Below are 15,824 nucleotides of genomic sequence, written 5' to 3'. Positions count from 1 at the left end.
TGTACCGTTGTATAAGCGTATTTCGCTGTTATACGCATGGCAGGACGTGCCGGAGAGATCGATGACACCCGTTGCGGCGGCGGCGGCGGCGTCGGCGGCGGTAGAGGGCGGTAACGCTCTCTCACCGGAACGTCCGGAACCGATTGTCTGCAGTGATTTCCGATATTAAATAAAATCTCAAATGAGATATTCCTCTCGCAGAGTAATCGATCATAATGTTATTAAAATGCTCACCCGATATAATATAATTATGCACACCTACTTCAATATACTACAATCCTATCGATTTTAATCAAAATCCAGCATAAAATTATTATTATAACATACTTTCACCGACTTCTTCGTCGCTGCAGTTTATTATTTCCGTAGTATATAGGTACCATTATTTTTTACAACGAGAATAAATTAGTTTTAATTTGTACACCCTTATTTAGGTATATATTTAAAATTTAAATCTTACTGTTCAAACTTAATGCAAATCGTAAGTACAGTGCTTGTGTTAAAATAAATGTTGTATATTACCTCAATAGTAAGGTCAAAATATAACTAAATAGTTCTAAATTACCAGCTATGTGAACCAATTAAACATTATAATATAATGTTTGTCCTTGAAAAAATAATTTAAGTATATTATATTCTATTAAGTTATTGTATTTCGCTGTTAATAATAGGAAATTCACAATAAGATCGATTTTGAGTTTTAATTTAAATTTAATTAAATTCATTACTTATACATTTTAATCGTAATATAAATATTGTCCATTATAGTATCTACTATGTATCATTAGGTACAAAGAATAAAGTACTAATATTATTAATATTTTTATAAACAAAGTAAATATAGACAAGATAACAAAATCGTCTAATTTATATAATTTTGAAACATTTAGGATGGTTGGGATATTGTATATGTATCGATGTATAATAAATCTTATTATTTTTAGTAGAAGGAAGGATAAAAACAATGGTAAAGTAGCACAACCGTATACAACAACTACAAGTGGTTTACAATGTTTTTTTATTGCATGAAACGGGTTGTGAATCAGCCAACAAAACGATAATTTCACAAACATCTACTCTTCTACTTATATTTCTTGACCTTATAATATATATTATATAGCACCGTATTATATTACTTAAAGATAACTTTAAAATTGGTTTCACAATGCTATGTAATCCAGAAGTATTTCTTTTTATTAAATATTTTTTGTAGAATAATTCGAATAACATTCAAGTGTTAATATTAACAAATAATTAAGATTTCCTTAGGTCACAAGTACACAACAATATTTATTTCGGGTTGATAATACTATTAAATATAATATTATATCAATAAAAGAATAGGTATCAAAACATTGTTGGTTACAGTTTTTTCGATACATATAATATTATATTTGCTAAATGCTTATATAGAACAAAACTGTGTGTGTAATAAAATTATCAATTAAATTAACTGTGGTTTTCAAAATGATTATTATTAAATTTGGCTTACCTATATCTGAGTTAACTTAACATATATATAATGTCTCAACTTTTTAATATTGGGAAAAATTTTATTTGCAGTATTAACATCCAAGAATTTCTTATTATACATTTAGATATATGTAGGTACCTATCAACGTGTTTTCTTTTATTTGTACTATATAGGAATTTGAAATGTAAATCATAAAATAAAAAATTAACTATGTTTATTACTGTTTATAATGTAAGTGACCTACTTGAATGCATGTAACGAAAGTGGAATATATTATGCGATATTCGTTATTTTATATCATTTATTCAGATACGAAAATTTTACAACAATTTCATAAAATTGCTGGCAATTATTTTTTGAGTTAAAGTTTTTTATTCATGTGATTCATGCATAACCTCTTTGTATTTCTCCACCCTCGTTTTTGTTGTGCATTCAAAACATTCACAACCAGTGATTTTGTTTGCTCTTGTCAAATAGAACGACCATTAAAAACCCTACCCTCATATAGCTATGGACAATAGATGGTTGAAAAATACTTATATTTTTCCCTTTCTGAAAGCTATTTTTTTTTTTTTAATGATATTGTTGAACAAATAAAAATAGCTATACTTATGGGTGGAAACGTTGAAAAAAATATTTCGGTAAATCCATGTAGAACTAGGATCACTATGGGTCACATTAGTTTTTATGGATATCATAAACCTTAGTTCGTAAATCATCGTTTTCAAATACTCATGAAAACATCACTGGAATAAATTGGGTTTTATTTTTATTTCCAAAATCCTTAAATCGTTTAAGTTATGGGTACTGACTTGACTATTGGGCAACGGCTTTAATCGTGATCCCATTGGTTATAGGTGTGTAGGTGTACCTACATTACTGTAACTAAATCGTGATTTACAATAATATCATCGAACAAATAAATGTCATTTTTCATATTCGTGTGATTCTACTTCAGTTACTTGACTACTAACTCTTGAAAGTCAACAATTAGTATGATCATTAAAGGCGAAACGTGTATGCAATATCATACATTAAAATTATAAGTGTGCACAGATTCGTGACTACAGTGCACTTGGGATCAACTGTTAACTTAACTTGTATCCGTATATAACGTATTATTTTACGATTATAGTTATGTTTTTAAAAAATACTGTATAGTACCTCTAACATATTGCTTGCTGTAGGTAGTAGGTATATTATAGTTTACAGTGCATGATTGTTTATACTAATAAGTGAATGAATTAAAATATATTTTTAACTTATATATATTGGTAAAGACTGAATGTGAATAACTAGAATGACAGACATTTTAATTTTTAGTGGCAAACAAATCTACAGAATCGTATAGGTACCGATAGTTGTACCATACGCTAAGAAAAATATGTTAATTTCAAAATATTATTAAACAATGTATGACGGCTATGTATGTATAGCATATGACGCGTATATTAAACGCATTTAAATACTGTTAGTAGAAAATGTGTTGAGAAAAAAACATTTTTTTGAAGTAGCAAAAAATAAACAGTAAGGCTCATATGAGGGCTCTAGAAATTATTACTATAAGGGATCTGAGTTGAGTTGTAGTAGGTATACAAAAAGATTTAGAAATCAGAGGAAATTCGTTTTCCTGAGTACCTACATTTTATGAATGGGGGTAAAAAACCCTCATACATACTCAGAGTTAAATTTAATCCAGACTTGCAATATTATAACTAAGAGAACTTTGTTCAAGACTTCGTGGTGGAAATCCATTTTTTTAAACATTATTTTTATTTTACATAGGTAACGTTACAGTGAAATATCTTAAAAAAAATACTATTTTATATGTAGGTACTTTTGGTAATGTTATTTTAGAATTACATTTTTGAATTATAATGTTATATATGAAATTATTAAAATCGTAATATTGTGCTTAATTTTTATTCTATACTTACATCATAATGTATCAACGATTTTGCAACATCTACCAGCTGTATGTATAGTTTTTATTAAAACTGCAATACCAAATAACATCTATTCAGAAATGTATTTTCAGTTTTCATAATATTTTAGTACCTATAATATAAGTATAGTAACTCATCGAAACAATGTTTCTTTTTGTTGTGTATAGTCTGTAACAATAATAGGTTCTGTGTAGTATACGTCTTGAAATTGTATATACTATTATGAACGATATCAAAGTTTGTTGTTTTTTGTGAGAAGAACAAACGAAAAATAAGCGACGTGAAAAAAAACTCATACCTACTCGTAAGGTTAATGCATATGGTTTTCGTCTTTCTGAAAATAGGAACTACATTTCCGTCAGCAATCATCCTAAGGAGGGGTCGGCTTATATACATTTGAAGGGTGGCCAGCGTGAGTCACGCTATATTATATGTCGTTTCTTCTTCCCTCGCACCGGTCGAAACACTGCCGCACACACCGACGCAACGTTTCGTTGTTTTTTTATATCGTATTATTTTTCGTCTCCAAAATTATAGTTATTTACTCCGTGAAAAAAATTGTCCACGTTTTGGTCACCGAATCGACCTAATAATAATTTTCGGAAACGATGGAGGAATCACTGGATCGTAATTCCGTCTAACAATTTATACTGTACTTGTATAATATCATTTCCTCGCAGTCGATTATACTCTCGACTTTCGGAGCAAAGACATATGTTTGGATCTCGTTTTATGCGACCATAATATTATAGCATTATACTATAATAGTGGTAAACAACACACGATATTCTTTTACAATGTGTACGCATATAGACATCGACGTATATCCGTGTACGTTCGACATGGCTCGTATGGGTTCGTTCTATTTTTCAACGCTTAGTCAACCGACGACGGCGGCGTATTATTGTGCCATGCTGATATTGCGTTGTTTTAATACCAATAATTATTGTCCCTAAGTTAATTACATTTTTCGATTTGTTTAATATGAATTTGTCATTATTTCTCTTTATTTTTTTTTTTTTTTGCCTAAGCTTAATTTGATAAAAACGCGCATTGGAATAATAATTGTTCCATAATAATCGAAGAACCTAAAATTTCACATAAAGTTTACACATAACTTAATACTGCACATAAGACTTTGAAAGTAAGATAAAATATCAGTACTTACATATTTTTAACACAAAAAGTGTATTATATACACGATGCTCCTTTTCTGACTAAATCTACGTATATAAGGTCAATTTGGGAGTTTTCGAATTAAACTTTAGCTGTAGTATAAATAGTGATAAACTAATTTTCATTACGGGAATGATTATAAATACTTATTTAATTTGTACGTTGTTAAGTATAATATACGCAAACACGCAACATTCATATATTCTAAATATTAGTAAATATTGATTGGCAAAAACGACAAAGAGTAGTATTGGAAGATGTAAAGAAACAATTATTCTGTATATTCAAATAACTTTTTAGGCCCTATCTGCGTTTTACTCTTTGTTTTGAATAATACATTCATTTGACGTGAAACGATTTGTATTTCCTTAAACTTCCGGGCACGTCCGGGTCCGACTATTGTGCATCTTTGATACGTAATTTCTATTTCCAAGTTATTCGGAAAATCAACTAGAAAAACTATTTCTTTATTCGTCGAGCCATCTGAATGTAGAAAAATGTTTTACACATTTTATTTAGACAATTATAATATTTTGTTTGTAAAAAATAAATACGGAAACAGTTTTTTTCGAGTATGGGAAAAGTGTAGTTGTAGGTAGGTATATATTTAAAATATTCTTTTATTATGTAAGTGGATAAAATAAGCACATAATAGCATTATATTTTATCTTTAAGTTGTATATAATTAGTGTATCACATATTCACATTCATGTATTACAGGTTTAACAGTTATGTAAATCGATCATGTATAAATTAATCACCATTTAGTAATAAGTATATAATTGTTTTCGATGTCGGAGTTAATAGTTCTACACTCTAAAGTGGGTAGTCCAAAAACTGAAATTCCATGTGAATGTGAGATAGGTATATAGCGTATATGATAAATGACAAAGTATTTTTTTTTCAAACGTACAATAACAATACACCTCTTTAATGCGTCGAAGTGGCTCATCACTTGTTTACATATTTTATATTTTAGCTAAATATATTAAGTTATCGAATGTTTTGAATATTTTATAGTTAATAGATTTTTTATTGAAATTTTGGTCGAGGACAAATATAATGTTTCAAAATTACAACAGTCCTCAGGCTTATAATATTGTAACATTTATAACTAATGATTTACTAGTAGTTAATATAGGTACACTACATGGTGTGTTTCTTATTAGAAGGTTTTAGTTATGGCTAAATAATTGGGCTAATTTGGTATAAGTAAGTACAAAATACAACAATTTTCGTTCTTCTTATTTTTTTTAATATTATTTCCTTTCATTGGTCATTTCGTAACAGTTTGTTGTATTGATAATATGTAAAATACTTTTTCAAATGTTATCCAGGAAATCCTAACCGCAGGTTAAAAAGGAAGTGGTGCCGTGACCTTTAATATTCATTGCCTCTAAATATATTACATAACATAATACTTTTTAAAAATTAATCAACTAGCTGATTGGGTACTTTAATCATACCTTTCATGTTATTTATAAGTTATTACTCTTATCATAATATAAACTTATTGCGGCAATTTGTGTAGATTGTTTATGTTAAATAAAAAAAATATATATATATATATATATATATATATTATAAATAATATTATCTATTATAGGTCAATTATATAAGTATTAACTACCCTTTGCCCGTGTGTAGTATTATGTCTACATTGTTGTATACTCGGTCACTTATACACATTTAGTTATTAATTGAAACACGTATTCATCAGTATTATTTACTAATAGAAAGTAAAATGATGAAAACGTCAATGGCTTAAATTCACTAAAATTATCAAGAATTAGAAATAGTACAATAATATTTTTTATTACATCATAAAAGTAAACATTTATGAATGTATACTTAAATAAAATCGAATTATAGCATTATAAACTAAAGTGTTGTACGTGTTGTAGTGTTTTACGTTTTATCAAAACATAATATTAGATAAGCGCTATACAATTATAGTTTATCATGCATCTGCATTCTGCATAGGTACTAGGTATTACCTGTTGAATGAATCATAATATTATATTATCAATTTCTTGTTTAATAGGTAAAATGGCTTAAAAAGAAAGCATGCATTTTATGGTTTAGGTAAATATAGAAATTGTCTTTCGAATTTATAATCAAATAACAGTTGCCATTCGTAAGTCACTACGGTGCATGTATTATTATCGTATATTTATCTATATTTCCATAAATGTTCATAAAACTTGATATCTTACACACTTAAAATTAATAAAAAAAAACATCAACTAGACACATAGGTAGTAAATGTACATAATGCACTCGGTCGGTTCCATGGAATTGGGCATAGGTGCCGGGACGGAGGAGGATGACGTTCGTATTGCACTGTTCGATTGCGCGTAGGTATAATGTTGACGAGAAAAACGCAGTCGTGCATTATATAATATAATACGATGGTATATTATACCATTACACGTCATGATAATATATCATTATTATATATCTAACGAACCTATATATGTATGAAAATAATGTAAAATAACATAATGGTAACACCACGGCGGTGGCGGTTGGACAATGACCGCGGTTCCGTTATGACCGTGGAAACCCCGCCGTGCGCCGCCGCCACCGCAGTTTTCTCGGCGGAAGAGGTGGCGCGGCGGTATTCAAAACCTGTAAAAATACGGTTTATTTATTTTCGTACGATTTTTTTTTTCCGTTGTTCGATTGTTCGTTCCATTATTTCGCTCGCGATCGTTGTGGCCGCCGATAGGAAAACGAACGAAAAAAAAAAATACACACCTAGAATAACGATTATAGAACGAATTATAATAAGTATACCAGCAGCAGCTGCACTATACCTATATATTATAATGCCTTCCTCCGTCGTCATCGTCGTCAGTAGTTAGTTGTTGTGCATTGGAAATAATTTCGTTTTACCGTATTATACTTGGCATAAATCACGTAGCACACCTCCCCACCACCTGCACAGCCGCCACCACCGCCGTCCCGCCGACGACGACGACGAATAGTCGCGCGGAGAGCACACGACGCGCGCGGCCAACGCCGACAGTTTACGCGCACGTGTCGTACGGGATGGTCTCCGATGTCGTCGTCGTCGTCGTCGTGTGACGTTGTTCTCGTGCAGTACAATAACAACAGTTTAATAATTCTTATGTGTGTGGGAGAGTATCACAACATTGCAGTAAAGTTATAATAAAATTATTATTATCCGTTTCGTGTGCGCGTGTGACGGTGGTGTATCCGACGACGACCCGGCCGGTCCGAGTTATAACAACTCGATATTATAATATCAGAAAATAAATTTAATATTATTATTATTATTATTATTATATTGAATGGGGAAGATGTCTTCGGGCACCACGGCTGCCGCCGCAGCCGCCGACGAGAGGACGATGACCGCAAAGGGTAAGGTACCAAGGGCCCGCTGTTACAATATAGCTGCTGGGGGGGTTTATAATAAATTACGGTTGTCGTACAATAAACGTGACGTGTACAATGGCTTCTGACGCGTTATCGTCTTACCCGGGGAGTCGTGTTGACGGTTTTTTTCCTCGTCCGGATACGAGTATAAAATACTGAAATGAAATATACAAGACGGCGCATTATACGTACGAATGAAATGTCATTTATTTAAAAGCACCTACACGAAGCAGATGGTACACTACAATGCGCTAGCATAATATATAATATTATATTATGGTGTAATATTTCAAACAAATTCATATTGCGACGATCGAAATAATAGACGTTTTATTCGGTTGTTACACGATTTATATTATGTTTGGTGAATATTGCAGGCTATATCCTCGCAGCGGATGTAATAGATTCCATTGCTCAAACTCCTGTCCCAGAGTTTTACACGATTTTTATTTTTAATTTTGTATTTTTCTGTCTCGAGATAAATAACTTAATTCTACAGCGCAACCTATTTTCTTGTGCTCATATTATTATTTTTACTATGCTAGTGAAATCTCCCGGCTTGATTATAGGCACCAAACCAAAACATAATATTATGTTATGTCTACAACAGCAGTCACGTAGAAATTACGAGTTTAGAGTTTACTGGTTGTAGTTTCTACTAATTATTTTATTTGAACGTGGTTACATAGATTTATTATTTATTTAACATTTTCATGTTTAAAAACTTAAATAACTTATTAATATCATTATAGTATTTTATTTTATCATTATTTTTCGTGTAAACTACTATTAATAAATTAGTTAATTTTAAATCCATTATTCTCGTCCTAGGTCTTTAAATATTGCTTACAATCAATTTATAATAAACTGCTTTCTCACCCGAAGCTTTGACGTCAGTGTGGAGTTACCTTGAAACTTTTGTGGTGTCATATTATATTGTTATTGTAACAGCGTGAGTACGGGGTACATACTTAGTGCATAATCATGAACAGTTCTGTATGGGGTTGATGGTTGTCAAAATATTTGAAGGTTTTTCGTCAACAGGAGCTTTTATAATATTATTCTATTTTTTAATAACCAACTGCAAAAAATAAGTAAATTTAAAAAATATAAAGAAGTCAATAACTTTTTAATATAATAGAGTTTAATCAATTGATTTATTTTATAGTTTCTACAATAATATTAATCATACCTAATCATAATTATACTTAGTATTTTTTATAATATTATAATATATACATTATTTACATATCATTGAAAACTATATGATGATATCAGAATATTATAGCTATATTTGTTTTGGCTCTATTCTCAAACTAATTATTTTATATTTTATAATGAGATTATTGAGAATGGGACTTATTCTATCAAAATAAGTTTAAGAGTACATTCAATAAAATCGTGTTAATGTTAATTATTTATAAAGTTAAAGCAAACACAATTAAATTGTCAATGCTACCATGTAATTAATAATATGTAATAATATTATATTATACCTACTCAATGATCAAAACTACTGATATGCAAATACATTTGAATGATCTTCGTTCGATTTAAAAATTTAAATACATATTAGATATTATATTTTTGTGTTGTTATTTATTTATAAATCAATTTATGAGATGCAAATTTATGAAAGATAATTAAGTAAAATAATTTCAACAACATAAAAGATTATATCTACTATTGTTATGAAATTGAATAATGTAATGTAGGTATGTTCTTAATATAATTTATTAATTAACAGCTATAGATGGACAATGTATTTTATTTTACATAGAATTATTATACCTATTCTTTTCATAAGTTAAAATTAAATTTTCTGTCCCAGCGGAAAAATATTGCAGACTTATTTTGCAACCTGAATAATCATATAAAATGTGTTTTTATTTACTTTACATTTTTAGATAATTTGGCATCGATAATTTGTATACTAATTTAAATGTTAACTTACGTAAGGAATAGTTTTAAATATAATATATAGGTAGAGGTACCTACGTATATTATTTTTAAAATTATTTTTATTGACAGTCAATAATAAGTTAATGTATGCCATGCAAATATCACAAAAGTAAAATGTACAATGTATCTACATAACTGAAACATTTTATTAAAATATCCATCAAATAATAGGTAGGTATATTTACAAAGGTTTGCTATTTACAATAGTTTTGTAGTAGATATAGTATGAAGGTTAAAATTGGGAAAACTATCAAAACTTTTATATTATTGTTATTATTATATTTGATTTGCACAAGCACATAAGGTAATATAAAATTTTTTAGTGCTAGTTTGATAAATAAAGCCGTTTGAGATGTATAATTGAGTTTTATTCGTTTTCGTTAATGTTTAATTATAATAATTATGTAATAATAATACAATTTTTTTGTTGCTGAGATTTTACTTGTTTTATAATAATGATTTTAAAAGTTGAATTTTTCCACGCTTGTTATACATTTCCGGTATAATATAGTAACGAGGTCAGACTTTACCTCGCTCTACCTTTTACAAAACCACTCGTATAGTTATTACGATATTCTGAATATTGTATAATATAGGTAATATAAGATATTATATTGTACAGTGTATCAACAAAGGGTAGCAGTACAAAGGGTCTAGCAACGTGTTAAACGTAATCTATTTCCAATAGGTAGGCAGTTGGTCTACATAAACTATTTTAATACAGTTAATGTGTATTTTCCTATTTAATTATTATACCTAACTACTTATTGAAAGTTACTTTTTATTAGAAAAACGACTGCAGCTATAAAATATGTATATGATGCATATTATAGTATTTCAGGATCGTGTTATTAAAATGACGTGTCGACATTTTTATGATATCCAACATATGTTATATATTAAACGACATGTCAAATAGTTTATGGTATCTTTTAATAATATATATAACGCAATGATACATATGTCCACGTAAAAATATTTTCACGACATTTAATTATAAAAGTATATAATAATAAATTTCCTTTTAAAACCTGCACTGCGGTGAGTCATGAACAGAGACGATAGACGTTCCCCTTTTGGCGTTTTTGATTGATTCCGTTTCCCTTTTTTTGTTCTCTCTCTCACTCTCTACTCCGGAGAACATTATATATATGTATATATATATTATACACACGCACATGGGGCTGCTTCTTTTCCCCTCAACGTGGCAAGGTTTTTTGAATCGGTGATTAATTATAGTCGTTTGACTCCACCCTGTACCCGTATTCTTTGACGAAAAGACCTCGGTAGGTTCTCTGTACGTGTTCACTTTAATAGCTAGACAACATATTATACGCGACACGTTTTACGTTCCAAAGGGTCAATGAAGGTGAGCTCGAGCAATTTTTATGTTTGTAACAAACTGATGAATTATCAACACGATTATCCAATTAAAGTCAGCGTGTCGCTTTACACTCGATGCACAAATATCCAACACACCCGCGGTGCGTTATAATTTATAATATTATAGTGCCTATAATTGATGTGTATTCCGTCGTCCAGCGATTTAAAAATTGTAATTTTCCGGCTACCGGAATATACGCCTATAATCGGCTGCAGCAGTTGCGTCGAGTCGGGTTGCTATAGACAATTTTATTTTTATTATCGGACACGTTCTCCCGACGACAGACACGCCCGCCCGTGTGTTGCATTCGAAATCCTTCACATGCAGCCGGCGTCATTTAAATATAGCCACTATTTGTATTTATCGAGTATATTATCTACCTATAATAGTCTGACGCGCGCAGAGGAAGTTGTGCGCGGCTACAGTGAGTACTAATTTTACAGTGTCCTCATATTAATATAATTTTCGATGGCGGACGGGCCCCGTTGGTATAGGCCGACAGCCAGCAAGCGCGCTGCACCCTCCTCCCTCCTACTCACCCCTGTCGCCCTTATCACAATCAACGGCCGGACGTTTCGTTGCGCGATATCATCTAAATTAAATATTATTATTTGTTGTTGGTATGTTTCCGTGTTGCCACACACACACACACACACACACACACACAAAATATACACAAAGGGTGTACCGTTATTATCGACTGGTGATGGTAAACGCAGCACGCGGTATAATTTGTTAGGTACACGGTTCGTAACGGGGAGTCTCCGAATCGGAGTTCGGCAATGGATCGCGGAATACGTTCAACGGGACTTGTGTATTTTATTCGGACGTAATAATATTATCAATATTTATTAAATTATTATAGTACAAGCAGGGATTAGAAGAATGCTCGACACGATCCGTGTTTCCGTCCTAGTTGGCGCATGTGCCCTCGTGCAGTTTTTGTGCATAATTCATTGTGTAAGACGAATGAATGCACGCAAATCATCGTGAGTGACGTCAGCTCGGCTTTATTGTCGGTTGCATATTTTTATAAAATATTGGCCCTTAAAAAAAAATTCGCGCACGCTTATCGTCGAGCACGACATATAGATAGGTACTTGTTGTTCCTCGATACTGTGGTCTGCGTTGAGCGACGCGCCGCTGGTAAAATGTGCATGGCCAATGACGTACTATGCAGTGCTTTTGAATGTCATACGGTGCATTTACGACATGGCCGCTGTACGGGGGCTGTGCGATATTATGGCGTGTTGCGTTCTATTTTTAAAAATTGGAATCGTCGAGCGTCGTTTCGCCGGCGTATTTTTAAACCGCCCGCTGATCGCGACGCAAACGTGCCACGAAAAACGCTCTCGTATCACTGAACAGCCGTAGACATTTATGAAGTTCGGTTACCGCTCTTACGGCGGCGGCGATGGGCGGAGAAAAACCACGCGATATGAGCCCCAAGGTCGTGCCTTTGTCCCGTCGTCGTTTTTATGGCGGGAAAATATTACGAATTTGATTTATTAGCCTATACCCATACGCCGCAACTCCACCTCGGCGAATCCGTATGGAATTATTTTCCCGAGTGGTATTATAGCGATCGGCCCGCAACGAGACCGTACAGGAAACTCTAAACATTCACATCGTTAATGCATGGGGTTACTCGAGAGTCGAAATAGGGGAGTTGGGAAATATAAACAAATTGAGAAGGCGACTTTCTCCGGCAACAAATCGAAAGAAATTGCCGAACAAAGAGTGTGCATTAGCTGAAACATGCAAAATCGTGGTACTGTAAATAAGAGTTTATATTTTATTATTATTATGTTGGAGAGAACCGAGAGATGATAAAAATAGATTTCAAAATGATCTAAACGGATATGGGGGAGTTTCGAAATGGCTTATATTATTTTGAAATAAAAATAAACGACATTATGATTGCAGTAAAAATAGTTTCAACCCTAACATGTCGCGTATACTAATATATTATTATATGATATAATATGGTGTTTAGTTTAACGTTATTAAGTACCTATATATTATTATGTTGATTATTTTTTCATTTCTATTTATAATTTTTTGTAAATATTATTAGATTACTTTTTTTCATTTAAAATTGTTATTATTGTAAAAATGTTACCCATGGAAAATCTAAGAATTATTTGAAATTTGATCTTAATACGTATCTCAAACATCTGCGATTATGATTTAATGATTTATAATATATAGTATACAAGTTCGGGTGTCAGAAAAAGTGGGTCAAGTCCATCTAAACGAGTTTGTAAACATTTACGAATTACGTTAACTAGGAATATTTGACCTCTAACTGACGAATAGACACTTCTCAACCAATGATAAAATTGTAATTTCCAAACTTGGCTGTTATACTTTTATGAACTGATCAAGGTATCAGTTTAATAATTCCGGGCAATTACATTTATTTAAAATTGATCATCGTCGCGTTAAATAAACTACGTGTACTGAATAACATTAACGACGGGTTGACCGTCATTGAATTATCGATTCGTTTTAATAATAATAATATTATTACCAACGGGCAACGACATCATTTGTAATGACAATCGCATATTGTTATATATAGGTATACGTATACCGGATGGTTGATACCGCTACGACCTATCATATTTTGTCGTAATATTATTATTTGTGAGTTACGTTTATTTTCCGGTTGTATAAATACCATATTGTACGTGGTTGATATTCTTTAGACACGTGTGTTCAATGAACACAATGGACAGTCAATGATGGTTCGTGCATAATAGGTACCTATAATAATAATAAAAGTATCTCAATATAGAGAAAACTATTAGATTTACAATAATAATAATTTAATAAATAATCTAATAATTTACAATATCCATAAAATGCGTAATATATTATACCGTTTTGCTCGTAATTATAATATAATACTGAACTCGAGTTCTCGGCGTATTGAAATCGTTCTTAATTGGTCATATTATGTACGCATTCACTCTTGAATTTTAGGATGTTATTATCATATTATAATATTATTATTGTCCATATTATATTATACGGTGGAGAGACATTTGAAGCCTTAAAATAATCAGCTTACAGGAAGCACCTGGCTACCGGCGTTAATTGTGCGAGGGGGGGGGGGGGGATATTGTTCAACGATATCAAAACCGTGTCTTCCGGTCCGAAGTAAGAGAGCCGTGCGGTGTTCAATGAAATCTCAAGACTGATTATTGTACGGTCACTAACTATATAATATATATATATATAATACCTAGGTATTATGTTTGCACTAAACTTTGACTTTGTTTCTTTTACCGTTGAAGTTATCATCAGTTTACGTGTACTATATTATATACGTTTTCCAATCCAGTCGTGACATTTTGACGTACACATTCTATCATTTGCGGTACGCCCACGTCAACACGAAGTGTACCTACGCTTCTTATATCGTGGCCCGGCGACAACATTTTAACACATAAACATTGTTCGGGTCTTGTTTACACTAAACCTTTTGTATATTTACGCGTTTATTCGATGCGAAATGAATAAACAAAACATTTATCGTTGGCTACACAACAGCCATCGCGGTTCTTCGATTATCGAACAAAGCATTTTAAAAATAATTCGATTCTTATAATATGTATATAACACGTTTGGCTCGTGTATACGTTAGTTGTCGGGCTCGTTAATACTGTTGGATCAACTGTGACAACTTCACTTAGGATGAACTGTCATCCCTAACAGCCAAAAGGACGGAAACGTTGCAGGGGTTCCACTGTTCAAACACGCACTCTTGTTCTACCCGAATGTGTTTACTCAACGAGGAAGGGTAACCTAATGTTGGTCGGCAACGAAATGCTCATTTAATGTCATGGTATTATATCTAATGGGTTTTATAAAAATATATATATTTATTTTAGATGAGTATCAGCTGTACTGCAGGTACTCTTGCTAAAACTCCGGTGACCTCGGATAACCGTCGGAACGACACCACCATATTTAGTCTGGGACACACAACCACCGATATTAGGATATATGTGATTAGTACTCGTATTGTCATTTTCATCTTAAAAAAATATATAATGAATGAATTTCTCATTTATCCTTGACTATTATAACGACATGCGTGGTCTTACGATCTACTGTTGTATTAGGATATGGTATTTAACACCCATGTACTGTGTCTATATTATGTTAATATATTATTTCATTGGAATTATATTCCAGACCGTACGTTTGTCGTGCTATACAGTTAGATATACGCACAATATGTAGATACCTACAATGGTTTATTTACTCGATTGTGATAGTGTATAATTCAATTTACGAACACGAAGTTAAATAAAATATTCTAATTTCTAAAATGAATAATAAAACTATGGCCTATGACGATATCTTGTTTCGTATGGGCGTGTTTAAATAAATTACCCTATGTCACTATTATTTGTTCACAATATTAATAGACTAAAATGTCTTGTGTTTCTCATTCATTTATGTACAA

General features: G+C 31.6%; 1 protein-coding gene across 3 annotated transcripts in view; it reads left to right on the top strand.

Annotated features, from left to right (window-relative positions):
* Window positions 1–15,824, top strand: part of LOC132951259 (SLIT-ROBO Rho GTPase-activating protein 1-like) — a 50,601-nt gene that overhangs the window by 14,264 nt on the left and 20,513 nt on the right. Inside the window, exon 1 of one of the 3 annotated variants that reach the window (XM_061023057.1) lies at window positions 7,616–7,983. The exons of the other annotated variants lie outside the window; for them this stretch is intronic. Within the exon in view, the coding sequence (XP_060879040.1) occupies window positions 7,914–7,983 (70 nt within the window). The 5' untranslated portion in view covers window positions 7,616–7,913. Of the gene's footprint in view, window positions 1–7,615; window positions 7,984–15,824 lie in introns of those variants that run through there. 3 annotated transcript variants of the gene reach the window in all.

This window comes from Metopolophium dirhodum, chromosome 8 (assembly GCF_019925205.1).
Source record: "Metopolophium dirhodum isolate CAU chromosome 8, ASM1992520v1, whole genome shotgun sequence".
Taxonomy (NCBI): Eukaryota; Metazoa; Arthropoda; class Insecta; order Hemiptera; family Aphididae; genus Metopolophium; species Metopolophium dirhodum.
Note: the sequence above shows the minus strand (reverse complement) of the source record. Positions and strands in the feature narration are given on the sequence as shown.